Genomic DNA, 27631 nt, shown 5'->3' with positions numbered 1-27631 from the left:
CCGTCTTGGTTCATTAATGCGAAAGAGATCATGGAGAAAACTACGTTTGTAGTCCTTAAATACGTTTTGGCACGCATGCATCTGCTGACGCTCCTCAAGCTTAGAGTAGCAGACGACGCGCCTGTCCCGAATAGTCCTGGATAAAGCTCCTCAATTTAGGGGCTTTAGTCCTGGAGAAACGGCAGCGCCACCACACAGGCGTCTATCGCGTTGGTGCGCTCCGCTCATTAGCGCGCCGGCTCTGTTTTGCAACTACCCCTATCTAAAAACGTAGGGCCTCAGCTTGCGACCTGCGGAGTGCTTTCCGTGACAAAATTGTTGAAACCGGATAAGGTTACGCCATCACCGCGTGAAATTAGAAAATCGGGAACTTCATTTGCCATTTTCTCAGCAACGCAGCCACCTTTTCAAGCAGGCACAAAGAAACGTTTGTGGGACTTCCGAAGAATATTCTCTCCCTAGTTTCATTTCGTTTCATATATATCTTTAATGAGCGATGTATCACCTGCTGGGGAAGCATGACTACAACCCCTGTTATGTTTGTCTGTATGTTTGTTTGTTTTTTATTGTTATGCATGTTCCCATCACTTTCGCCGTTGTAAACCAATATGTCCCCCCCTTATGTAATGCCTTCGGGCCTTTAAGCAAACAATAAATAAATGAAATTTATTTTACCATCAGGGCTTTCGCATTACATAGGGGGTGGGGCAGTGAAAAAAGATAAAGAAACAATACATCGATCAAAAGAGTGCTATAATACGAACAATATTGAAAAATGCGTAAGACAGAGGACCAAAACATTGACAACAAAAGTACAGAAGTAAATAAAAGGATTACAAAAAGAAAACCGTGATTATAGTCTATATATAGGTAAATAACATATCACAATTGGTCTGATACTAACAGTGCGAGTAATTTGCTTTTAAAACGCGCAAGGTCGCTAGTATACAAGTGGCTGTGGGTGAAAGATTATTCCAGTCACGGCATGTTTTAGGGAGGAAGGAATTAGAGCAGGTCACTGTGCTGCAGTGCGGAACAGCTACTTTTTGATTCTGGTCTATGCGAGGCGAGATGAAAGACGGTGCCTTTACACGGATGGCTTTCAGGCAAGTATTGTGGAAGTAAATTTTAAGGAAAAGGCAAAGGCGTGAAAACTTGCGGCGAGTGGAGAGTAACGGAAATTTGAGATTAGATATCATTTCTGTTGCACTGGCGGTGCGATGGTAGTTTCCAACGATAAACGGGCACTTGGACTCTGCACTGCCACTAGTTCTTTTAATAACGTGATGGTGTCAGGATCCTAAATTGTACATTTCCCTCCTATTTCCCTTTATTGTGCCTTGAAATGATGTACTGCGCGAAATCCGGCAGGAGGCAGTTTTTCTCTGTTTTTATTTTGTAGTGAACTACCCACCTGCCTCGCTCCTGTTGCATTTTTGTGGGGCGAACTGTGAAGCTGCCTCGTTCCTACTCATCCGTTCTCAGCCGAGCTACGTTCTTTACCTGCAGTCGTGGAGTGCGGTCCCCTGGAAAGCATCGACAACGGCTCTGTGAGACTTTCGGGAACCGTGTTTGACTCCAAGGCCGAGTTCTCGTGCAACCGCGGTTTCAAGTTGGTCGGCATCAGCTCACGCACGTGCGACGCCGACGGCCAGTGGACTGGCGAATATCCGCACTGTGAAGGTGGGTGGGCATTCCCGTACGTGCAGAACACGAGAAGCAATGCCTCAAGTTCTTCATGTAGCGGCTCTTTGCAAAAGGTAGTTAAAAAATTATTCTTGTCAGGGTACCAGATGGGTTATGTTTCATGCGGTTTAGATTATGCAGGCTACTTTATTTAATAGCGCTGGAAATATTTAAAACAGGTTTTTTTTTTGAAGAATAAAGACAGCTTTTGCTGGGTAGAGGTACCAACAATGGAGGACATCAGAAAACAGGAGCATCATGTCAGCTGGCATGCTGGTTAATTAAATGTTTGTAGTTGAATTTTAACTCTTACATTTAGGCGCCTGCTTGTGTTTAGGTATTTCTAGGCAGCCATAATAATAAATATAAGAACTTTTACAACGTCAAAAACCCTAATACGCTCAACGCTGTAGCGCCACGAATTCTGGCCATCCCGGCGCGCCAAACTAAAATCGTAATGCTGTGGAACGCACTGACCCACATCCGCCAGAGAAGAACTAGGTTTTTATCACTTGTTCTCACTCCCAATGCTTTCTGCGCCTGCGCTTCGTTGCAACGGAAACCCGGCTCGGCGAGTCGTTTGCTTCCCACGGCGCCACGGCCCATGCTGCAAGTTCAAGTCACAAGCTTGAGCATTAGCGCCAAATTTGCGGTATTCACTATCAATGCCAAGTTGGCGCCCGGTCACGGTGGCAACGAGGATGCCGACCATCTCGCCACCGCCCTTCATCAGCTTCCTAGTACCGACGTTCCGCTAGCCTTGGAGGACGTCCGCGCGGTGATCCCCTCCGTCAACAACGCCTGAACGCAGAGACCGCGCAAGGAAAGCGCTCCTCCTTCGTCGGCGCGCGCTTACTATCGCGCCTGCCCCACCGACCCGGAGCAGCGCAGCCGGGTCGGACAGATATGATAATGAGACATGAGCGCCTCCATTGATGTGTGCCTGCGGGAAGGCCAGACTCCGTGCGGCTACAGCGCCGAGTATAACCTTGAGAACAATGAGCCAACTAACGAGAAATCAAATGCTGCTGAGATGTGTTATCCTAGAAGAATAGCACGGAAGGTTGAAATCCAAAGGAAGTACTAAATAGGTTTCAATGCTTCAACTCAGAACACATGTTTCTAAAGGCGAAATAAAATATTGTCAAATAATTTCGAAGGCGTCCGGCATCTTCCGATAGCCGGCAGCTTCAATCCGCATGAAATATAGTCTATTTAACTGACCTGGTCAACTTTCTGTGCGCAGAAATATGGTGCCCGGAAGAGATGATTTCTGAGTCAACCAAGCGAGGTGCCAGAATGGTGGTGGGCAACAAATCTATCTCTGGGCGCCAACGGAGTGGCACCAGGGTTAATTACATCTGCCCTGCGAACACTGACCTGGTCGGCTCCGACATTAACATCTGCCAAGAAAACGGGGCCTGGCTCTTCGATCCTCCGGCTTGCAAGGGTAAGTATATAGCTCAGACTATAAAGGAGCAACTGTATGTCATTCTCCGTAGAACACAATCTGAAAGCTTGTTTACCTAGTATTGTACGCAGCTTCAGAGAAAGTTTTACCTCAGAGGTGCCTTTCCAGACTAGCAGTAGAAGCAGGAAAACGCTTTACTTCAGAGCGCAAATCAGGTGCTCAAAACGCGCATCTCCTGCCACACCAGGCTGAGCTGATCCTCTTAACGAGAAAACCCAGCCAGGTATGCCAGGAGAGGTTGGGGATGAGGGACTACATTGGAGTGACAAGCGGTGTATAGGCACAACTCGTTTACGTCGCAGTACTTTCTGGCTCATTTAGCTTCCGACCTCTGTTCGCCACCAGACATGGGGAAGGGCCAAATAGGAGCAGCGTACATTATGGTCATGAAATCTGTCACAAACGACGGCAATAGCCGTAGTTCTATTTTATCCATGGGCTTTAATTAGGGGGAAAAAATAAGGGCTTGGCACACCAATAGGCACTGCCTCTCTTTGCATGTTATAGTGTAGCGAAGGATTTGTTTCATGGTTTTCCATTGAATCGTCTGCGCATGGCTTTGGGGCCACATAAAAGAAACGATGAAAAGTTAGCAGCAGTTCTTTTCCTGTATTCTCTCTCATCAAGGCTATCTACAATACTTTGGCCTACTTCGCTTTCTTGTGAACACATCTCTGGCAAGCTCTGGTATTCTCCACAGCTTGGCGCGCCCGTGAGGTTTCGACGATCACATCGAACGAGGATAGTTGTTTGACGAAGAGACTTATATATGTAAAAATTATTTTTTCGCTCCTACGGTGTTGTGGTTATTATATCGTTACAGCTGGACCACCGGTACCTACCGTAACTATTGTCTCTTGAGACTTTTAGGCAACTTAAATATGCTGCTTATTTCCTTTTATCGCCAAAATAAATAAACGCAAGGGGACAGAGGCACAGCGAAGAGTCGACGGGCAAAGCGTGATATATTCTACATTTTTTTGAGCGGCTGCACATCTGAAGCGATACGACAAGCCGTTGAGTGGAAATTTCTGGAGCCTATCTCCGAAGAAGGAAGGAAGGTTAGCAAACCGTCTGTGTCAGTGCTGTTTTGTTAGTATTTTTGTCACGCAAGAATCGTCCTGTATCGCCGTGTATCAGATGTAGGATCGCCAGCCGTGCGACGATGGGCAACAGGCCCGGAAAGCAAGCCGAAGCACTGCATTTTCTGCCTCCAAGTCTTATGCAGACACTTGGTAAGGGCCCTGCGACTAGAGGAGCGGCCGCAAAATCAAGTAACGACCCCGTCTTGACATATAGTTGTTGCGGAAGTGGCCGCTACATCGAACTGAACCGAACTCGATATGAAGTCGCGGGCTGACGCAGCTCTCGACGACAAGTTATGAGTACACTGCACAAAAAGTGCACCCTTATGGGTAAATTTCCGTGTATATAACTCGCACCCTTGCATCCTCCCAAAAGTGTAGAAAGTATGCTTGTCTCACCCATAGTATGGGTGGGAACGTTACAGTTGCACCCTTTTTCCTACCGCTTTACAGTTACAAAGGTTTTGTTTGATTTAAAAGACGCTGATCAATTTTTGTTTGGGTCCACTCTTGGAGGGAAGCTAAATATTCCCTACGAAAGCTGCCGACGACCTGTCTAACTTCGTACTACAGTTACGGCATCCCCGACTATAATACCCAGATGCGTATTTCACGGTGTTTCTGAATCTGTCCGCAGCGGAGTCACATTTGTGACGTCTAAATGATCTCCACGGCGTGATTTTTCAAAATACATTCAAAAAAGAAAAAAGGACTTGCTAAAGGAGGCCAAACCTCAGCCAACCCGCTCGCACAGTAGCACGATGCTATAATGTGCGATGTATTTTTACCAAAGAGCCTAGACAGGTGTAAGCGTCCTTGGAATGAGTCATACAAAGCTAATGGGGGGACAGAGTTGAACACAGAAGACACCACTGCTGCGCGCAATACTTACTTGCCCATGGCGCGCATACTTTCTCAAAATTTATATATGACATTTCAGCAGGCCCCTATTTCAGCTCAGTGATGCTAAATTAATTCACTTAATTATCACATTATGCGGGTACAAATCGCAGTCACAGTGCTCGCATCAAGGCTGCAGTTGTCATTTAAAAGAAAGTTCGAGCAGCTGATATCATTTTAAGAGCACGCTTGATTGAATTACTGCAATGTTGTTCAACAAGTCAAAGAACACCCTTACAACACCCTTACGCAGGAGCTACAACACCCTTGCACCCGTTTACCTTTGAAGGGTGCATGAGTGCATTAAAGGCGCAAGCGTGCTCAGCGCACCCTTAAAAAAAATAAATATAAGTGGAAAGGGTGTCGTTATTAGCTTTACACCTTTAAGGGTGCAATTTTTTTTACTCTGTAGATGCGGAAAGATATTGGAGGCGCTCTATCGCCCCGAGTGTTGACGGCCACCCACGAGGTGTTTCCGGTGCCGTTTGATGCCTTTGAAAGAGGCTTCCTAGGGCCAGTGAAGGTCTCGCTTGGTGGCGTTATGCCACACGATAACGTGCGGGCTGCATGCGAAGAACAGGTTTCACGATGCTGGGTCCAGGATACTGCAACAGAGAAGCCGAGGTCACGTTCCTTACGGCATCTAAAAGGGGAGTGCCATAGCAAGGGCCGTAAAGGGCGAATGCCATAGCCTCTCCTGAGTGCGCGAAGACTTTAACGTTACTAGTGCAGCGCGACAGTCAGTGAAGACAACCCATGCTGCTGGGGGTTGTTGCAAAGTAAAAGCTGCTCGCCGAGCAGCCAGCTCGGTAGCAGAAGTCGAAGTGCGGTGACTCAGCGTCGCCAAGATAGTGGTGCGAGCTGATGGTATCCGTAACGCCGACTGTTGATGAGACGGGCATGACAGAACCATCAGTGTAGATGTGGCAGTGCGCACTGTAGCATCCAGAGGTGTGCTCAAGGGCAAAGTATATGAGGTGCTGGTCCGGGGGTGTTGGCTTTGCTCTTAATGCCAGTTATGATGTAGAGCGGAAAGTGGGCGCAAACTCTTTTGTTTGTTGTAGTTGGCATTCGACAGCGTTGCGCCACCCAGAGTTTTCCCGAGGGTATATTTGTGCGGAGTTACGACGCTTACTTCGGGAGTGCTCGTGAAAGTTGGTTCTGCCGTTGATCTTCGTTCACAGCAAGCTCGTTTACCTCGCCGTCCAGACGCTTGCGTTTTAGTTTTACCTGTTCTTTTCTTACCGCCAGGTTGCGGGGATTGTTTTGTTGCTCCCCGCTTTAAAAACCAGTCTTTATTCCTTGAGTTGCTGGTTCGTCTTGGGGCCAGCGGCTCGCGGACTCCTTAGCGTAGCTCACTGGCGCCCAACGAGGGCTGCCACATTATGGCCGCACCAGAACAAGTCCACGAGACATGGTCTCGCCTCACTAGTGACACACCCACAGTCAGTGTAAAAGACACGGTTTATTCGGTACCAACGAAAGCTTCCAAACAGCAGAGCATGCAGTCTAGGCTGTCGAGAACGCAATGCGGCGATTAGAGGTAACCGGGCGGTAGCATCTGAACATGGCGAAACAAAACCACTGCGGCGTGAATGGGGTGTTGTGCCACAAATCAGGGCTCGAAGCGCTGCAAGTAACCATCCAGGCCACGCAGCAGCCACTCAGGCCGAATTCGGAGATATCATTTCCATCTTTTCTCTACAACCCGGTAAAGCGCCGCCCTCTTTGCACATCGAGACGGCTCGCGCTGGCCGCCTACAGCGAGGCAGCGCCTCAGCAGCGTTCCTGCCAGAATCCTCCTCTGTGTCTCCTCCACCGCCCTTACCAGGCCTCCTCGCTGCATCGATATGACGCCACAGCCCCCGAGCAGCAATTCGCTCATGCACAGTTACGCTGCACCCGCACGCACCTAGGTGGCGGGGAAAGAACGCGCGCGCGCAGCGCGCGCAGTTTGAACGCCTAAAAGTGTCAGTAGTGCTCCACAAGCTTCAGTGCCAAAAGCTATAGCGCCGCACCCAGTGCCGCCGCTGGCGCTTCAGTGTTTCGCGCGATTATTAGTACGAAAGCAATATTTCACTAGCAATCCTGAAAAAGCCGAGGTTTGTTTGAAGCCTCTGAGATGCCTGCAAAAATAAAATAAATATATTCGTCTTTCAATTTCGAACCCGCGGCGGCGCGAATAGATCAGCTTCGCTTCACTGCGGCGTCCCCCATAGCCTGAGTCGCTTTGGGACGTTGAACCCCCATGAACCAAACCAGATCAGCTTCGCTGGTCATTGCACGAGAGCACTATGTTAAACTGCCCAGTGTTAAACAGCTACACGCTCTCGCGCTGTGCAAAGTCTACTCTAATTATTCTCGTTTCTCTTCTATATCTATATTCTGTGCATTGCACGTCGTCGTCTTCATCAACTTCCATCTGTGCGCAGAAGTCACGAAAGGATAGGAAACGCCCACAACTGGCTCTCTATGGGTCAGTGAACACCTCAGTCGCGCTTTGAGCTACGTGGCGGTTGTGACAGAGGGATGAGCGCTGCTTGCGTTTGCGTTGGCAATGTTTTGGCAGAAACGCGGTATTGGTAGCAATAGGCCGCGGCGTTCATTGGGTTCATTGGCGTTGCCGTTGGCATCGCTGTAGACTCCGCTGATTTTGAGGAAAGAAAAGGCGCATAACTGTGTCCCTGGGTCAGCGACCACCTTAATCATGCTTTCAGATACATGGCGGTGATGTCCACTCGCTGCTTTCGCACAATAATTCGTGCTTAGCGATGCTAAACCACTAGCAATTTGTTTTGTACGAATGTTCTCAAAAGTAGCGAATATTGGTAAAAATATCTAAATCGTATTTCACTCCTTTCCATCACTATTCGGTTCATATTCGATTCGGTTTTCAGCCACAACTATACGTATTCGATTCGCTTTTGTGTAAGTACTATTCGCACAGTCAGCTGTAACTTGAAGAAATCTAGATTCACGTGTTTAATCATGATCGTATGCAGATATGCAGCAAAATAATCTTTTTCTTTCCTTTCCTAAATTTTTTCACACTTTTTTACTGTTGTTCTTGCTTTCTATTGCTGCAGCCAGTTACAGCTTCTGTGAATCGGGAAAGGCTCCATATGCCTACTTTGTTCGTTATTAAGAAATTAACTATTCAAACCAACTTTGCACGCCTCATGGGAGTAACCATTCAGGGCGCTTTTGATTGCTGTCACCATACATAACAGCTAAAGAAGAAAAGCTGGTTGTGGGTGCGTCTTGTTTTTTCGAGAGAGCGCATTAATGAGGGTGAATACAACGAATGCGATGTTCAATATAATAGTATTGAACTTAAAAACAGAAGTTGGTAGCAGTGGGCCTTGGTCCGTGGCGTCCGATATTAGTCCGTTGACAAGTCAGAACACTGAAATAAATCAGTTTTTTAATGTTCGACTATATCCGACAAGCCAGCGTCATCCAAATCCCAAAGCTTACAATTTCGACTTTGATTAGGTTCGGCTTTTTACAATTTCGACTTTTGATTAGGATTAGGTTACAATTTCGACTTTTGATTAGGCTAGGTTACAATTTCGACTTTTGATTGTTAGGTTTTGTTTAGTTATGAGGAAAAGCTTTAACAACGGACTATTTTTTTGTCACGAAGGACTTCTGTATGGTGGTCCTGGATGCGGGCGGAGTTTTACAGCAGAATTAAATTCTGTATGAGAATAGATATTATATGATCCAGTGTTATAATAGCCAATAGGCTATCTCTGAGCTATTAGTAGTGTTAAACTTCTCATGCAAATCGATTATATTGTCATGTGGCTGTGTTTACAGCGTGGGCGAATACGTTCGGAGAAAACAAAAGACCATCGCGAAGCTCATACTTGTTATTAAGCTAACCTATACCGGTAAAGAGAAGCAACTTGGAGGCGTCTGTAGCATTAAGTGTGCTCGGCGATCGTCGAAGATCAGAATCACCGTAGCTTTCGGAAAAAAAACTTTAAAGGTGAGGAAGACAGCATAGCACCGAAATCGATCTCTGATTTCTAAAAGGCCGTTGGATGCGGTTACAGTCCTTCCAGCGGAATCTGGTCGCCTGTTGCATGGAAAACAAAATGATAAGGTGCCTTCCGTGGCATCCAACAAGGAACATAAAAAAATACACGACAAAGGTTCGCGGTAATATTGTTTGGGACAAAATGGGGAACTTATATTTCCTTTTCCTATTACAGCAAAATGTATCGTAACCCCTGGGCCTGATTCTCAAGTCCAACGCCTGACATCCAGCTGGCGGGGACAACGGGTAACATACTTCCCTTATTCGTTGCTGTAGTGATTGTTGTCATCCGAACGGACACTGGAAAGAGGAACTAATAATATTGTGACGCACATGAAGAGCAGATGCCTCTCCTGAGAGGTGGTCGGCATCTCTGACTACGCAGAAAAATTCAGGGGGACACTTTGTTGACCTGAAGTGCGGTGAGGCGAAAGCGTTTAGCGCGGTGTTGATCCTTGTGTCACTGATGTGTGGTTAAGATGTTAATTAAGTGCACAGTTGTTTGTGAACCTTAAATGCTGGAGACACTGGAGGGCGTTTGGGAGGCATCCGTCTTATTCGACGCCTTTTCTGCAAACACTCTCCAGCGTCCTAGACAAGGAGCACTACATGTGCGTTGACAGGAAGTAGCGAGCCATTAGCACGCTCGGCTGCGGAACGGAAGGATCGTGGTTCGAATCCCATCAGGCAGAAAGAATTTTTTTTCCGGTCTAACTAGAAAAGCGTGACACCTCTGCACACAACCTTCCGTCGACAACGATGAGACATTAAAAGCTTTCGCCTTAATATAAAGAGAATCAGATAGATGCGTTTAATGCACGGCAAGAGGACGCAGCGGTCTTCAGTCGCCCGTTCTGGTCTGCATAAACCCCTGCTCATAACGTCTTAGCGGAAATGCTGGGTATACAGGTCGCCCGAACACAGATCCCCAGTTGCAACTTCGCCAGTCGTTGCCTCGTAGTCTGTCGCCTTCTGTGCTGACGATGTCTCTGAACGGAGACGCTCCGTAATCCGTGACCAGCAGTTCGTGGCAGCATTACCGGTAGCCAAGGTCGTTCGCGGGCTCATACAGTGACGACGTGGACGATGGCTTACTCGCTACCAACGGGTGAGCCGCCACAATAAGTGTGGCTCCTCAGCCCGCCTTGCCAAAGTTTTCCCTTACCGACACGAACCTAACTTGGTATGACAACCACGAGGATTCTTTCCCGAACGACATGGGATCACTTTGTAGACGAGCTCTAGAAGGGCTTCGGCTACTCTGTCTCGAAAAAGGAGCAGGATGAACAAGCGGTAGCGCAAAGGGCTCAGCTTCCCGGTGAGACATGTACGAAATATAATGAAGAATGCTTGAAATTATGCAAGGTTGTCTGCACTCGCATGACAGAGGAGGACAAAGTTGACCGCTTGCTTAAAGTATTGACTGAAGACATCCGCAATTTTCTTATCGGGAAAGCAGGTCTCGAGTCCATTTTTGACATCATCCCGCACTGGCGCACGTTTGAGACATTGAAAATGCGTCGCATTCCCCCCCCCCCCCCCCCCCCTTCAGACATTTGGAGGAGTGACGACTGTGGCAGCTGGTGACTGAACATCGTCTTGTGATCTGGCATGCACGATCCGCCAGATCTTTCGCGAAGAAATGACCAGGTCGCTGGAACCCACTTGGAGCCCCTCAGCGCTCCCTCCTGCGTATCCCACGCGCCCTCCATCGGCAGCGGCCGTTAACGCAGCGGACTTTGTGGAGCACCAGGTATCTCAAAGGCTGCAGCCGAGCAACATACCGCGATCGGCCCCGGAGCACTGGTACCGCTACTACAAGCATACGCTGATCACATATTTGACTAGGACGTTTGGCCCCGTAATTCGTACGGTGACTACTTACCGCTGCAGCCTGTTCCTGGTCGCTCTCTTCTCGGCTACCTCTGCGGTTAGCCCGGTCGCACCTCGTGACTCTGTTCTCGCCGCCATCCATCCCGTTGCGGCTCTTCAGCCTATCCTCCGAGGTCGGATCCCCAAGTTCCTTCTCGGCGCGCATCCTACCCGCCTAATTCCGTGGATCCCTGGTCTTCGCATTTGCGGGTTCGTTCACCGGCATCGGATAGAAGCGTGACGCCACCTCGAGCTTCCCGCACGTGTCGGTCTCCATCACCCCTAAAGCGCTCCTTCTCGCCTCCCACGGAAAACTACTCGGCGCGACCGATGGAGTTGAGGTCGCTGGACGCCTGCCGCCGGAGAGATGCCCCCGCCTATAGTTACATTACGGAACAAAGTGCACGTGCTAGTTCATGGTGTGCCTGCCATGGCTTTAGTTGATACCGGAGCGACTGTTTCCGTTTGGAGCGGTGCTTTTAAGTGCCTCCTCGGACGCATAGTTTTGTTTCAATGGGACAAAAATATCCAATTTTGAGGTATGATTGCCTTCGATTGGAGTTTGCAGTGTCGAAGTTTCTTTGAGTGGTACAGTATTCAGCACAAAAAAAATGCAGTGGTGTCCCGATCGACGCACGACGTTGCCTTCTGTGATAGGGCTGGGTGCTACGTATAAATGAAGGTAGTGGTGCAATAAACCTCAGTTGATAGATGGCGCCTGTCCTGTTGCTTCACATTCCTTTTTGTCATCTTCCCATTTTCTCCTTTCTGTTTCAAACATGACGTCGAACCTACTAGCCCAAACCAAAGTACTTCCACCAGAGCCATTCCCACACTGACCTACAATCCAGTGGCGGTATTCTTAAAGGGGTTTTCAGAGTTCAATTTGCATGCCTAGACTGAGATTCTTCTACACGGCATGCTGTAGAGAGCTGGAAGTTTAAGCTGTAGCCATGTGTGGCAATGATTAATGCTCCGCTCCTAGGATATAGACCGACAAAGACTAAGAGACAGACAGGATCGGTTAAGCGTATTTATGCACTTGCAGCGCAGCTCTCATACAGTGCAGTTCAACTAGCCCAATCTCATGCCCTTGTTAACTTTATGTGTGGCAGATTATATCCCAGCAGTAACCGAAACCATAAAAACAAGTTCTGCACACATATGGTGACACCGGGCCTTCAGGAGAAATCATTTGTTTCCTTGGTACGTATAGTACCAATGAAACAAAGTGGCGATGAAAATTGAAGAGCAAAGCAAGTGTAAGGAGCATATATGTGTGCTAACAATTTTCACACCTAGCGCATATATTCACTTTATCACATATATGTGTGCTAACAATTCAGCCAATATAAGCGCCTTGAGATCGCCAACATGAAAGGCCTAAAGGCCGCGCTGGGAATTCCACTCCAGGCTCCTACACTCTAAAAAAAAAAGTGTGATCTTAGTCTTTTGGGGGGTAAATCACTTGTCGCTGAGCTGACACCTTTTTGGGGGTAAGGTTACGGTGTTTTTTGGAGACTAAGTATTTATGCTCTTGCACATAGTGTAATGTTACGCTCTAATAGCCTAAACTTGCACTGACATAAGGAGAGTAACTTTACACCAGTTAGGTATAACATTACGCCTTTCTAAGAGGGGTAAGTGTTAGTCTGAGGAAAGCATAAACATATCCTAGCATGAAAGGTGCAAGTTTGCACCTTTAGCAGGTAAATTTATGCTACACCTAGAAGTGCAAAATTACTTTGTCAAAGACTAAACATATACCGTCATAAACAGAGCAAAGTTTGCACCCCTGTGGTGCAAGCTTATACCTTTACATGATGGATAAAGTTACCCTTCTAGTGGTACAAGGTAATGCCCTACTGCAAAGGGTATCTGTGCACTATTCGGTGCTGTATTTATACTGTCCGCACAAGAGTATTATTACCCTTCTGTAGCGTAAACCTGCCCACTGAATGCAGGACTAAAGTTGACCCATATGGTATTAGCCGTAGTTTTTCGGGAAGTGCAAGCAGTGTCAAAATGTTGTGACGAATCTTTCATGTAAGGTGGTCTGTGTCATCTTGTATTCAGGTGCAGGTACGACTGCAGAATGCACACAAAGGATTCATCGAACAATTTGAGAAAGAAACATACCGTCGTATTTATTTTGCCACAGGCTACACCATACCACAGAAATGAGCCTGGCAGTCTTCTTCGAACAGGTGGGGGCAGTATGTACTATCAGCGTCAATTGAAACGCGAACAAGCCAATTGAAACGCGAACAGCCCAACTCGCAGATATTATACTAGGGAGGCAAAATACATGAGCAGTTGAATTTCCCATCGAAGCCGGAAAGACCACTCTTCTGAAATGTTAATAGCCCACGCCTGTATTTCGTCTCTTGATATGCTTGATTTTTTCTGCTCGCGTTCCAGTTGTTTTGTTCGCATTTCATTTGACGCTGATAGTACCATGCATGTGACCTGGGCAGACAAGAAAACCTTAAGGAATTTCAAAACGACAAACCTCAGTACGACGTGGCCATGGGCTTAGTTAATTCAGGACTAAAAATGAAAACTGCACAAAAGGCAGGGATAAAGGGAGACACATGAAAGTCATGCCACAAGTGCAGGGCTCTGTTTGTTGATGAGAACAAAAATCAGAAAATATATGCAAGAAAAACAAAACATATCCTAAATGACAGCTACTTAATCATCTCACATATGCTGACATATTCACAAGCGTACTGGCTTCTCAAGAAAAAACTAATGCTGTGGCCAACAAAACTAAAAAACACTAAGGAATCAGAAAAATCCAGAATATTGTTCCCATCTGCAGGGTCAAGCTGTAAGCATCCCGGATGCCAGACTAGTGAGAGGGGCATGTCAAGAAAAAGAAAAACACGTGCGCGAAATGGAAGTTACTAAAAAGTGAAAAAATGAAATGCAATTTAAGAAATCCTTCCCTCCATTCTCATGCGTTTAGTTCTGTATATTTAGAGTGGTTACGGTTTCATGCAGCCCTTGCTAATATAGCTCTGGTCTCTGATGCCACTGTATGTTTTGTTGCCCATAGTGTGAATTTTCTTCCTTAAAGAGACGTGTAGGTGAGGTGATTATCTGAGCATCAATGAGTGATACCACCAGCTGTAATTTTCACTGTGTTCTGCTTTCCCTGCGTATATTACTTTTGAATTCATTTCCTATTAGTAAACAGCAGGGAGCATATGCCTGTGATGGCATTTCTGGATGCACTCCATTGTCCCAGCCTTTTGATACAGGTTAAATTCCTGGAGAAAGGCCTGGACATGACATAAAGATGATGGACTATAGATTTGAGTGTACCGTTTTTGGAAAAGAAGGAAAAGCTTCGGCCTAAACGTGAAATAATAGCAAGGTCAACTTACACATCTAAAGAGTTGTGTTCACTAATGTGGTAATGAGGTAACATCATACACTCAAAAGTATATGGGCCACATTATAATAAAGGTAACTTTTATTCCCATCCATATCCTGTTTCATACTGCACCTCTACATTATTGTTCAACAGAATGGAAAGCTGGGCTAGTTGTAGGTTGTTCATGATGAAAATTTGTGGGCGCGAACAAACAAAAGACAGAAGAAACCACAGGACAAGCGTCTTTTTCACAACTAGTTTAATGGGAAGGCAACAAATACTTGTCCTGTGGTTTCTTCTCTGTCTTTTGTTTGTTCGCGCCCACAAATTTTCATCATGACCTCTACATTATGCCTGTGCAAAAAGCTTTGGTTATGGACCGGCCTTCACTGAAAGATTACATTAACTATCCAAGCAGCATAAAACAATCTCCTTCTAAAGCACTGCTTTTGCTTGAGCAAATTGCAAACCTCGACTTATAGGTAGTTATGCTTCATCCAATGCTTGCACCATATGCAGCAGCAATTCTCATGAATTAAATTTTGCCGGCACAGTACAATGCAACATTTATATAACATCTTTTCAGATGCCTAGCATAATGAAACTGTAAGCACTGGCTGACAGCATGCAAGTATGGTTATTAAAACAGTTGCCTTTCATATCTGCTGTCATGTGCAGGCCACGTGAGCTTAATTAAATTTTATGTTCACTACAATCTGAAATAAAACTAATATGGGTTCATGTGAGTTAGTAGAAATTATCCGCATCTGTAAACATCACCTTCCCACTCAAAAAGAAAGTGTGAACAGTGCAAAGAACGTTGACAGCCTCGCATAGCTGCTCATCATATTAAGATGCATGATTTTTCCAGCAACATGAATTGTACGCAGCACCCCTCAAACTAATTCAATATGAAATCTTTGCCTACTTTTGAAGTACAGCCTACTTTTGCCGAAAAAAAAGTGCATTGATACTTCACACAATAAAAAGAGGCCATAATTATTCAAATCATTATTCAAAAACTCTTTCACAACTAAGTCTTTGAAGACATTGAACAGCTCCAAAATCTGCGTAATAGAATGGCTGTAGCTGCACAACACAGCACACTTTGTTCATTGATTGACATCAAGCAATGATGACCTTGCAACAATGTCACAATTACATAATAACATACATACCACACAAATCTAGTCTCGACCACTTGTGCAGTTTTGAAGGAGCCATGTTGGACTTCGGTGCTAGGAGTGACAGTGCTTGCACACCTTTGCATCCCTTCTTCTGCAAGGTGCACTGCAATAGAGGCATCATTGATAGCATTAGTGCAACAGTGATAACTTATATGTTCATTAAACCACATAATGGTATCACACATGCACAAAAACAACAGAAATATGTTGAAAATGAGAACCTACAACTTTTAAATCCAAATTTTATCCATTACAGCACTTGCCATAAGAGGCGTGATTGACTCAGTGCAGTAGTTCATACCAGACAGCTGCTGGCACAGGAAGCTTTGACAAACTTCTACAACACAATGGCTGAGTACCAGAGAATTGTCACTAAGTTGTTAATATAATTAACATAATTTCTAACAACAGCAACTGCAGAAACAAGAAAGAACTCTACTATTACTGCTGATGAGACTGACAATATTCATAACAGTACAGGCGCTGTTTTTTTTTCCTTGGTAAAACTAAGGCTACAGCGCCTGTCCTGTCTTGCATGTCTTCTTTTTTTTCGGGTTCCATAGCACTGTGGTAATCTGTCGACAAAAAATAATGACCAACAATGACCAAAAACAAACTAGCCCAGACCAAAATCCGTACTGTTCAGAAGAAAAAAAAAGTTTAGGGACTAGCATATTCTCCAATTCAACCTCTCAGAGTTACATCAAACTTAGTCTCACTCTCATCTCACAACTGAACTAAGAGTACACAAGAGCATAAAAAGAGGTGACGTAGACTGTACACTTTTATGATCTAATGTTTGGTCACCAACTAGCCCAGACCTTTTCACAAGTAAAATGACCTAAACAAATCTACTTTTCGCCATTAGTCCTCAGCCTGAGTGAACAGCAAGTTACATATCAACTTAATACCATTAGCACGCTCACCTTGCCATTCCAATGCAGTAAAACCGCTGGCATGATAAGTCACTCTCTGGGTTAGCAAAGAATATTGCAAGTTGTGTCCGAAAATGACCGCATGCTAGGAAACAACGAGCACAAATGAGCTGCTAATTTCTTGATGTTGATACGTTTTGCCGGGCTAGTAGCGTGTTCCACCAGGCATCGGGTCCAGGAGCACCACCGCTGTGCCGACGGAGGAAGGAACGTGGGCCGGAGACGGGGAGTAGGAGAAGTGGAGGAAAAACTGTATTCAGATATTTACAAAGTTATTTACAAGCAGAGACCAACAAGGTAAAAGCTGAGAAGTCTCAGGGAAACGCTGAGGGAATCGCTCAGGGAAACGCTCTTTGATGAACGTGTCGAGCGCTTTAAATAGACCCTCCCGAGATCTTCCCGCCTTTTCCGACCAATCGTAGGGACTTCGTCCGGGTGCTCCTTAAGGTCGTTCCCCGCTTCGTCGTCTTCCTCGACTGAGGCACTTGGATACTCGGAAGTGTCCAGAAGAGCGTGTTGTCGGGCTAGTCGGCTTTCCGGCCAGGTGGATCCTATATCTTGTTTCAAGGAAATGCCCCAAAGGCGAACACCTGCTGCGGCGTCACCCCGCTGTTTACAAAAGAGCGAGGCGCGGTTGAATGGCAGACGCTCGTCTCCGCAGGTGGCAGCAGGCGTTGAGTCATGTCACCCTGGCAGATGCATACACAAAGTCGCAGGCTCAATACTGCTGCGTTGGGTGCCGTTTAAGGGGAACTCCGGAAAAACACGTCGTGGCAGTTAGGCAGAAGTGGAGGTACGTGGAATCCAGGAGTCGAATGCGTCCCTCGTGTTCGGTTCCACCTTTCTTTTCAGGTCGCATGGGAGCGCGTGCACGGAGAACCACCACTTTCGCAGAACCACGCACTGCCTCTGGGCATGGCCTAAGTGGATACAGGTGTGACTGGAACACACAAAGAGAGTTGGGGGGGGGGGGGGGGGGGTAGAGACACAACACTATCAACATTTCACGTTTACAGTTTTATCGTTCGCTTTCTACTCGATGGTAAAAAAAAATAAAAATTCGCGCCGTCTATTCACTCCCAAAAAAGCGACCTGGCAGGAGGAGTCGTCTTGTAGCGCTAAAATTATAACAGGATTACTGTCCGATGAGAATCACATACAGTGCTGCAGTAAATGTGAGCACTGCGCGCAGTACGTGCCACAGAAGCGCGCACACTAATTTACTCGCCCCTTTCGGAACGGAGACTGTGCTTTGGACTTACCTGACTGAATGGTCGTGAGCAGGTATATATACGTTGCCTCGACGAGACGACCGGCAATGTTCTTGAGCACAAGAGACGAAGGATCAGAGCCTGCAGCGAAAGAAAGTATGGGAAAGATGCTTGCACATTGCGCCGCTGCGGTCGTGCGTTGTACACGAATCGGCACCGTCCGGCCGCTTCGCGACCGGCTCAAAACAAGAAATAGCAACAAGTAGCGGCTCGCGCGCACAATCCATGATGAAGCATCTTTACAGAATACACCATAATTTAATGGCAGGAAACAACCCGTATGATCAAACGAAAAGGTAACTTACTTGTGCGGTTGAAATTTGGCGCGAAGAATCCGTACGATGAGCTGCGCCGCGACGACCTGGCGTGCGCTGTTTCTTCCAGGCGTTCACTCTGTCGCGAAGATGTCGCCCACTGCAGCGTCACACATCGATGGAGCGTGCACGATGAAGTAATCGCTGAGCACAAGCGAACACAAACGCACACGGGCCACACAGCTCAAAATGAGGAACGCGCGCCCTGACTCGCACGCACGACACACTGCAACTGCTACGACGAGCGTCACGTGTAAACAGCGGCTTCGTCTTCGACTGTAGGGGAGGAAATAGCCAATCCAAATAGACAGGCACGTGACCGAAAATGAGAAGGAAAAAACTACAAGCCACTGCCATTGCTTTGAGCCTTCTTTTGTTCGACGAGGCGACGCGCTTCCCCTCTTTCCCTTTTCTCCGCTGACTGAAGGAATGTCAGTATTCTCACCAGCGTTCCAAGGTCATGCCGCCCGCGCGCGGGGCAACAGCCTTCGGAGCTTGCAATGTGCGGGTTGCTCGCTTCTTTTTGCGGGCGCCGCTCTGGCCATGTGGTACTAATTTTTCCGCGCTCTCCGCGTGCTCACAGCTCTTGCGTTCTCGGATACGACGAGCGCCTTGCAGTATGCTTTTGAAATATTTCGTGCAGCCGGCTATTACGCAGATGCTGCCGTAAATCTGCGGTGTATGCAACCGAATAGTTTTCAGAGTAGTGGAACGTACGTTCTCGTCAGCTGTCATTTACTGCCGCATGCGGAAGGCACTGCGAAATAAATATCAATAAACTGCCCTTCCTGCACTTCTAAGTCATTCATAGAACTGGCTAAAAAAGCGATGTAAATGCTAGAGCATTACTGGTTGGTTTGGTTTATGGGGATTAACGTCCCAAAGCGGCTAGAGCATTACTGATTCCACGTCAGATACAATAATAGTTTGCAATATTGATATGACATTTCAACTTTCTTTTTGCTTATGTGGTCGCACGTGTTAGGAGAATCCGAAGAAACCGAGTGATGAGAAGTTTCAAGCAAAGAAATGGGATTCACGACATTTCAACTTTTAAAGAAGATGGAGCAGAAGAGGGTTTCAAACGACAGTCGACCACTCCTGATATAGCAGTTCTCACCGAGTGTACGCGAAGTTTCCGAAATATTTTTAAATTTTAAATATGGGTCAACTGAGCAAAAATTGAGCGCTGCCAGTGTTATACCAGCCCAAGCACCAGTTAAGACGCTTCAACCGACGGGTGATTAGGGCGATTCCGTCCATTATACGCGTTTTCATTTTATTCAATATAGGCAACTACCACCGCTGAATTTATCTATTTTTTGTTAAAGATCGGTTCATCAGTGCGATACAATGTGTCCTTTAGCTCAATATTATTTGTGCGTACAAGATAACAGTCTCAATCATCCGTAGCAGTTTACGATGATGAAGGAAAATCTGTCTGTTTATATGCCATAGTTTCACTTATTTTCGAGCTTAGGTCTTCGGGTTGCGTCTATCCATTGCAATGTACTGTTTAGTGCGTTCAGCCTTTAAAAGAGAGAGTTATTTTTGACCCTTGAGCCATTCAATCAGAATTCACAATGCGCTGTGTAATATTAGCGCCTTGATTACTGTTTCCTGTGGAAACCGGTTTGTTGCTTAATTCGATGCTTACATAGCGCTACAGTTCGGAAAAAAAAATTGGAGGCAATCAACTCCATTTCTGTCTATCAATACTACTTGACTGCTTTGGTTTATAGGGGTTTAACGTCCCAAAGCGACTCAGGCTATGAGGGACACACTACCTGACTGCATTAAAGTTGCGCGAAACAACCAAAATGCTAAAAGTTGCGTACACGTACACCGAGTTCAAGCTAATTTCTGCTCTTGTAAGCGTGCAGCACAATTTCAGCCGCAAGAGAAGTTCGTAATAGACTTAAACTGCGTTGGTCGCCTCGCTCTCTGTTTATCAGTTTAAAATAAGATGTAATCGGTCTGCTTCTATGTGAAACACTTGTACGCGCCAAAACATGACCAGGAAATGCAGTTATCTCTAAAACTGATTACTGTGAGCTTCGCTGTCTTGTGCCGAGAGAAAGGATCCATAAACTTGTTGGAAAGCAAACGCCGAAATGGCTTCTACGCTGCGTGGAGAAGTTTTCGAGCGGATGTACAAATTCTGGTGATCTCATAATAGACCAGCAAAACTGACTCCGAAACCTGGCTCGTGTCATAATAAAAGTGCTCTAAGCAAAAATAACGTATATACTATATAGAATATTCAGTCCACGTTCACAATTCAGTTCAGCTGCAGAATTACGCTTTCCCTAGTTTCTAGCATTTTTGTTTTCCAGCGTTGTTAGTATTAGTGGTGGAGAGACATTTATCAGCGAGTAGGGCTCGTTTTTGTTGAAATGGAGCAGAAATATGACAGTAAAATTTATTCGTGATTTGCGTTGCCTTACAATACATCTTCAGCTAGCACAAAATTACTGCGTCAACAATCTCGCTCGTTCATCCGATTTTGATTTATTAACTTGTATGCATGCTAACCTGAACCCTTTCTGTTCTTCGTCTGGCATCGCTGATATTGCAGTGAAGACTCGAGCGACTGTAACGAGCAACGCACTGCCGAGGACATTCTTGACATATGCAAAGAAGTGCGATTTGAATGGTGTCTCATGAGAGAGCGTAGCGCTGATTTCATGAACACTACCACGAACACGTGCCATGACATAACAAGGGTTTCCTCGAAATGCAGTACACGTGATTCGGAACTGCACGGGGGAACTAAGCGGCCTGGTGTTTATCTCACGCTATTAGAAAAAAATAACAGCGCTAACGAATACAGCTTAAGCTGGCTCTGAAGCAAAACGGTTCCTTTTAAAGCTCTTATTACTGCTTTAATGAAACGTTAATCAAAAGCCTAAATTATAGCCGAAATAATTTTAATGCCTCTGGTATGTTTGCTACAGTGAAGCGCTAAAATGCTGATTTCGTTAGGAGCTGCGATTGGTCAAAGGAGTAACACAGCACCTATCATGCCGTGTGCCTTTGCAGACTTGCTGCTTTTTTTTTTAAAACAATATCCAATCATGAGTATGCAGCACATGCACTGAATATTATGGATTATTTTGATCGCTAGCGACCAAGAGCATGTTTGCAGGCATGATGGTTGTCGTGGCCGATCGCGGCCAACGGACCTTCTTCCAGTAATGTTCTGCGCACCCGCCAAGCTTCCTCGTCCGCCATTATTGCCGACCATGTCAGGCGGAAAAGGGGAGAAGATCGCTGTACGTATTCTTCCAAGAAAGTGCTTCTGGTCCCTCGCAGAAGCGAGGAGGCGCGGCCAGTTTCGCCAGCATGGACGAAAGGATCAATGCAGTGGGGGAGCGTGCGTTCACGGATGACTCACGCCTAGCTGTTCTGGCTAGGCAAAGCCACCATAGCTCTTAACTATTGTCCCCAAAATAACTCCGCCATCCCGCTTTCGGGAGGGGGACGTCTTCGAGAGGGAGGGGAGGCGGTGAGGGCTGCATACTTTGCTGTACAGCGTCTTCGCGCAGAAGGAACACAGCTGGTTTGAAGAGTAAAAAAGGGGGTAAGTTTTCTGAAAGAGACTAACGGTCTCAACGTGGGTGTTAGCAGAGTGTAACGTTAGTCCATGCGTCTTCAGAAAGCATAAATCGTGAAGATGCACCTTTCTTACCCCCCCTTTTTTCTTAGAGCGTACCAACTCTTAGGAGAAGCCGTTGCCTTCTCTTACGTTTACAGACCTCCAGTAAACTGTTTCTACAATTAGTTTGCCTTCGAGAGACCCGGGCACATCAGGTGCTGCTTTTTCGATTACGAGCTAGGACCCAAAGTCACTTTTATGCAACCCTTCACACCCTAAGCTCAACAGAGTAGGTTGGCCACCCACAGGACACAGGTGTCAGCAGTACCCGCCATGGCTTTATCATGAGATTCATTGCGGCTTCGGCATCCTTGGCTTACGCACAAAAGGACCGCTACCTCTGGTGGAAGTAAGATCTTTCGTTCTCGAGCATCTCAACAGCGTTTATGATCGCCCCCTACAAGTCTGCACTCTGAGCAGGCATGAACAGTCATACTCAACCAGGGTGTCGAACCGGCATTTTTTCGGGTTCGGTTCGGGTTCGGGTTCACGCCTTTCGGGTTCAGTTCCGGGTTCGGCTCCAGAGAGCCATTTCGTTCCGGTTCGAACCGGTTCGGACCGTCCCGAACCGGTTCAAACGGGTTCACGACAAAAAAAAATTTGAACGCAGATGAGTTTGTCAATCCTGCTATGCGTTTTCATTTTTCCGGCACATCGGTATACAAAATAGAAAATGCAAAGATTTGTTTGCGAGAACATAAAACTGGGCTAGTTGGTAAGGGTTCATGCTTAAGCAGCGCAATAAACAGGACAAAGGAAGACTGGAGACGACACAGACGCTGACTAGCAGGACACAGTGAACAATGCAAAAACAGAAGAACAAAGATTAAAACTAAAAACCATACTTCGCATGCACAGCATAGTCGAGTCATTGCATCTTTTTCAACGAAATACGAAGACAATATTCCATAGTAGACAGCAATCCCCTATCTCCTGGACCTCACACAGTTGCCAAGAAAGCCTGACTCCTTCTCTACAAATTGACGGATGGTGAAGCAACACGCCCATCTGCTTCCTTCCTGATTATAAAGGCCTCCACCATCTCCCTACAAATTCGATCTGGGTGAATAAACAGGAGACTTTTCTTTCTAAATGGGGAAGCAATGAGCATTTGTTCGAACATCACAGATGGATGAAAAAGTAGCGGTGGCGTACAACTTGGCTTTGCATTGCAGCGAGTGCAACGATTGCTTACCCCGTAGATAAGGCAAGTGTCGTGTTAATAACCCTGTTTGCATATGTAGAGAGTTGGTGGAGACCTATATGACCAGGAAGGAAGCTGATGAGTGTGTTGCTTCACCATCTATCAATTTGGTAGATAAGGAGTAAGGCTTTCTTGGCAACTGTGTGAGGTCCAGGAGATAGCGGATTGCTGTATATTATGGAAGATAGTCTTCGAATTTCGATGAAAAATACGTCATGACTCGACTGTGATGTGCATGCGCAGTATGGTTTTAAGTTTTAACCTTTGTTCTTCTGTTTTTAGGGTTGTTCCTTGAGTCCGGCGCCTTTGTATACTTTTCCCAGAATAAAATAGCCAGCTGTTAGTCAGCGCTCGTGTCGTCTCCCGTCTTCCTTTTGCCGTGTTTACTGCGTTAATTAAGCATGAAAAATTGTTTAATGCGAGATGTTATCACTTTACCCATTTTACTTATTGTCCGCAGCAAAGACGAATTTACGGCAAGAGCCGCAAAATGAAATGAACTCGAAACTGATGAAAATCGGCTATGTATACGCTATAATTCACCTTATGAGGTGTAAGGCGAAAAGCCGGTGGATTTTGCATCTACAAGACCCCCCTGCTTGAGCAATTTGGGAGACCCCGTTGCGCGAGTAAGAGGTCTCCCTTGAAGCTTGAGTCAGTTGGGACTTTCTCGTACGCAGTGTAATTACGGGGCCCCAAGATTGCCGCCACACGCACCCTCTACGTTCCCGCGCACTATTGAGAAACGAAACTGCCATGTATCGGTACCTACATACAGACGGACACCTTTCCGTCGCCCCGAAACCGACTTGCCAGTCCCCCCTCCTTTACTAAATGGTAAGAAAATGTGCGAGAATCCCTACACCGCCCATCTACCACCCAACGAGAGCCTCGTGGGAGCACAGTCTCTCCCTAACATCCAGAACTTACCAAACATATTTTATTTAAATCACCTATTCGACATCGCCTTTGTGACTCCCGTTGTATATCCCGAATCCCTATAGCTCAGTATCTTCAGAAACACAGCTAATCGTGGCTTCTCACTATAGTACAGTAAGAAATTACGACATTGACTTATTATGATGACGTCAACCTCCTCTCTTCTGATAAAAATAATATCATAAAAAACGCACGCTTGGATGGGTTGAGAACGGTTCGTTTGTGCACGGACACAAAATGTCAACAGATCCGCCGCGGTGGGTCAGTGGTTACGGCGCTCGGCTCCTGACCCGAAAGACGTGGGTTCGATCCCGGCCGCGGCAAACGAATTTCGATGAAGGCGAAATTCTAGAGACTTGTGTACTGTGCGATGTCAGTGCACGTTAAAGAACCCCAAGGGGTCGAAATTCCCGCAGCCCTTCACTACGGTGTCTCTCATAGCCTGAGTCGCTTTTGGACGTTAAAATCCAATAAACCAAACCAAACCAAACAAATTGGCAACATGTTTGTTGCGACGTTGAGCTGCAGCATTCTTTCAAGTGCAGCATTGTGCGAGGAAGTAGATACGAGGGGGTACCCAAAAGAAACCGGACTAATTTTTTGGTGGGCAGCGCTTTCGTAGTACCGTGTTTTCCCGCTAGGAGCGCAGAGAGTGAACATTCCAGAGTCAGTCAGCCGAGTGGCACCGCTGAAGGTCACACTTACTAGTGTCGTCTGCGTTTACAGTGATAACAGTTTTCTGTGAGTGTCGTTTTTGCAATGGCTGGTTTTCGTGAACAGCGTGTGGCGGTGAAATTCTGCTTTCTGCTCGGTAAAAATGGAACAGAAACTTTTGAAATGTTAAAAACAGCGTACAAGGATGATGCTACGGTGAAAAGTCAAGTGTTTGAGTGGTTTTCCCGTTTCAGAAATGGTGAAATGTCAATTGATGATCAACCTCGTTCTGGTCGTCCTTCCACGATCCGAACACAAGAAAATGATGAAAAAATTCGTGCAATCATCAATGAAGATCGACGACGGACAATTGAAGAAATTGTGGAGCTGTCGGGAGTGACTTGGAGTTCGATGCAGCGAATTTTGACAGAAGATTTAGGAATGAAAAAGGTGGCTGCCAAATTCATGCCACGACTGCTGACTCCTGAACAAAAACAAGGTCGTTTGGAAGCATGTTGTGCTTTGAGAGAAGAGTCCCGAAATAATCCAAACTTTTTTTGAAAAATTATCACAGGTGACGAAACTTGGTGTTTTGCTTACGATCCTGAATCAAAGCAACAATCAAGCCAGTGGAAAACTCCCAGTTCGCCTCGCCCCAAGAAAGCTCTTCAGGTGAAATCAAACCTCAAAACAATGCTGGTTTGTTTTGTCGACGTGAGAGGAGTCGTCCATTCAGAGTTTGTTCCGCATGGTCAGACAGTTAACCAGGCGTTCTACTTGGAAGTTTTGAAAAGATTGCGCAACAGTGTGCGGCGGAAGCGGCCTGATTTGTGGCAGTCGGGTGACTGGTTTCTCCACCATGACAATGCCCCTGCTCACACAGCCTTGTCTGTACGACAATATTTCACCAGAAATGGTATGATCCCTGTTCCTCACCCCCCATACTCACCGGACCTTGCCCCGTGTGATTTTTTTTTGTTCCCCAGAATGAAAAAACACATGAACGGAAAGCGTTTTGCTGATGTTGCAGAGGTAAAGAAAAAAACGACGGAGGCGCTGTCAAGCATCGCAAAAGATGAATTTAAACAATGTTTTGAAAAGTGGAATGAAAGATTAGCCAAGTGTATTAGTGCAAGTGGAGAGTACTTTGAGGGATATTGAAGGTCAGTGCTTAAAATCTGAACAAATAATTTCAAACAAAAATAAGTCCGGTTTCTTTTGGGTACCCCCTCGTATACTTGCACTACATTTAATATTTGAGACTTTTCCTGGGGCGCTATCAAGGGCAATCTTTGTGTCAACAGAAATTTTTGCGCCCTTGATAGAGTGATAAAGAGTGGTTAATCTGGCGTGCACCATTGGTCCACCAACTTGTTTCAGGCATTTATTTTCAAAACTACAAACAACCCCTTTCTGGCAGCTATGCTTTCTGGGCGTGATCACTAACGCATGCCAGCGAGCGCATATATTTCCGCATTGCCCTTTTGATTATCCGGTATTTAATTTTTTTTCTTATTAATACATCTCCGCCGTTGCCAAGAACCCGCCTTTCGTTGCTTATTTCCGTCGCGTGCAAACAAGAATATGCGGATTCTAAAAAAAAAAAAAAGAAGCTGCACCAATTTATACATCCTTCTTTTGGTAATACTAGTAGTAATATCGCAGGTTTAACGTGTCGAGTAGACATTGAGGCTATAGGATAGACGGTGTAGTGGAGGGCTCCAGATTAACGGAGATCAGCTGGGGATTTTCGGTGTGCGACAGAGCACGCTGTTTTTTGTATTTTTGGAATCAGCAGCCGAGCTCCACAGCCATTGAGCCATTTTTTTTTCTTTGTTGCCCTACATCGTGAGGGGCTTTATTTAGAACCTGCTGCCTGAGACAATGAGCGCCTACAAAAGTACATGTTGCACTACCCACTGCGGTGGTTCAGTGGTTACGGCGCTCGGTTACTTATTCGGTGTATCCGGGTTCGAACCCGGCCCCGGGGGCCACGTTTCGACGGAGGCGAAGCGCAAAAGGCACCGTGTGCTGCGCGATGTCAGTGCACCTTAAAGGGCAACTGCACCACTTTTTGAGAATATCGAGATACTCAAGGATTCAAATCTATATAGGCTGTAGGTAAAACATGCTAATTTTTTTTTACTACCATTTAAAATAGTAAGCCGCCGTGGTGGCTCAGTGGGTATGGTCCTCGGCTGCTGACCCGAAAGACGCGGTTCGATCCCGGCCGCGGCGGTTGAATTTCTTTGGAGGAGAAATTCGAGGCCCGTGTACTGTGCGATATCAGTGCACGTTAAAGAACCCCAGGTGGTCGAAATTTCCGGAGCCCTCCACTACGGCGTCTCTCATAGCCTTAGTCGCTTTGGGACGTTAAACCCGATAAGCCAACCAACCAACCATTTAAAATAGTGAAGTAATCGACGATTAAATTTTGCACTTCGCAAAGCAATGGAGGAGCGCGGGGAACTTCAGTGTGACGTCACGGAAGGTATGATTTCGAATTACCGCTGCCGTCAGCCACGCCCTGCCGTGCCTCGTTGGACGCGGCCGAATAACGTTCGGCGGGCTTTGCCTTCGGTGGCGTTGTTTTTTTTCCTTCAAAGCAGGCGTTTATGCGTTGGAAATGTACCGATGCCTTCGATGACGTCATCATGTGTCCCCCCACCTAGCGTTGTACGCTGCGGAGAAGCTTGAAGGCCGTCCCAATTTTAATTGGGTGATTACGTCATCGTTTCAAATGCTAGGCCAAAAGGACTTCGCATACTTTACCTGGAAATTTCACACATTCGACCCTTTTAAGCTCGTCCATTTCTAAAACCTATGCAGTTGCTCTTTATTAAGGATCCCCAGCTGGCAAAAATTATTCCCGAGGCCTCCTCTACTGCACCTTTTTCTCTTTTTTCTTTCACTCCCACCTTCCTCCATCTCTTACGGCATGGTTGAGGTCTCCATCAAGAACTGAGACAGGTACTGCGCCATTTCCTTTCCTCAAAAACCACTATCACAATGTTGTTGGATCCTCGCG

The 27631-nt window shown here is 46.3% G+C and overlaps 1 protein-coding gene across 2 annotated transcripts in view; it reads left to right on the top strand.

The window, feature by feature from the left end:
- LOC149352617 (sushi, von Willebrand factor type A, EGF and pentraxin domain-containing protein 1-like) overlaps positions 1-27631 on the top strand; it is a 236746-nt gene that overhangs the window by 55334 nt on the left and 153781 nt on the right. For both annotated transcript variants that reach the window (XM_089581799.1, XM_089581798.1), the window contains 3 exons: positions 1510-1683; positions 2933-3136; positions 9363-9433. In XM_089581799.1, coding sequence (XP_089437925.1) covers positions 1510-1683; positions 2933-3136; positions 9363-9433 — 449 coding nt within the window. The remainder of the gene's footprint in view (positions 1-1509; positions 1684-2932; positions 3137-9362; positions 9434-27631) is intronic.

The sequence above is a fragment of the Amblyomma mixtum genome, chromosome 3 (genome assembly GCF_055824585.1).
Source record: "Amblyomma mixtum isolate Tamu chromosome 3, ASM5582458v1, whole genome shotgun sequence".
Lineage (NCBI taxonomy): Eukaryota > Metazoa > Arthropoda > Arachnida > Ixodida > Ixodidae > Amblyomma > Amblyomma mixtum.
The sequence above is the reverse complement of the archived record's forward strand: the minus strand, read 5'-3'. Positions and strand labels throughout refer to the sequence as shown.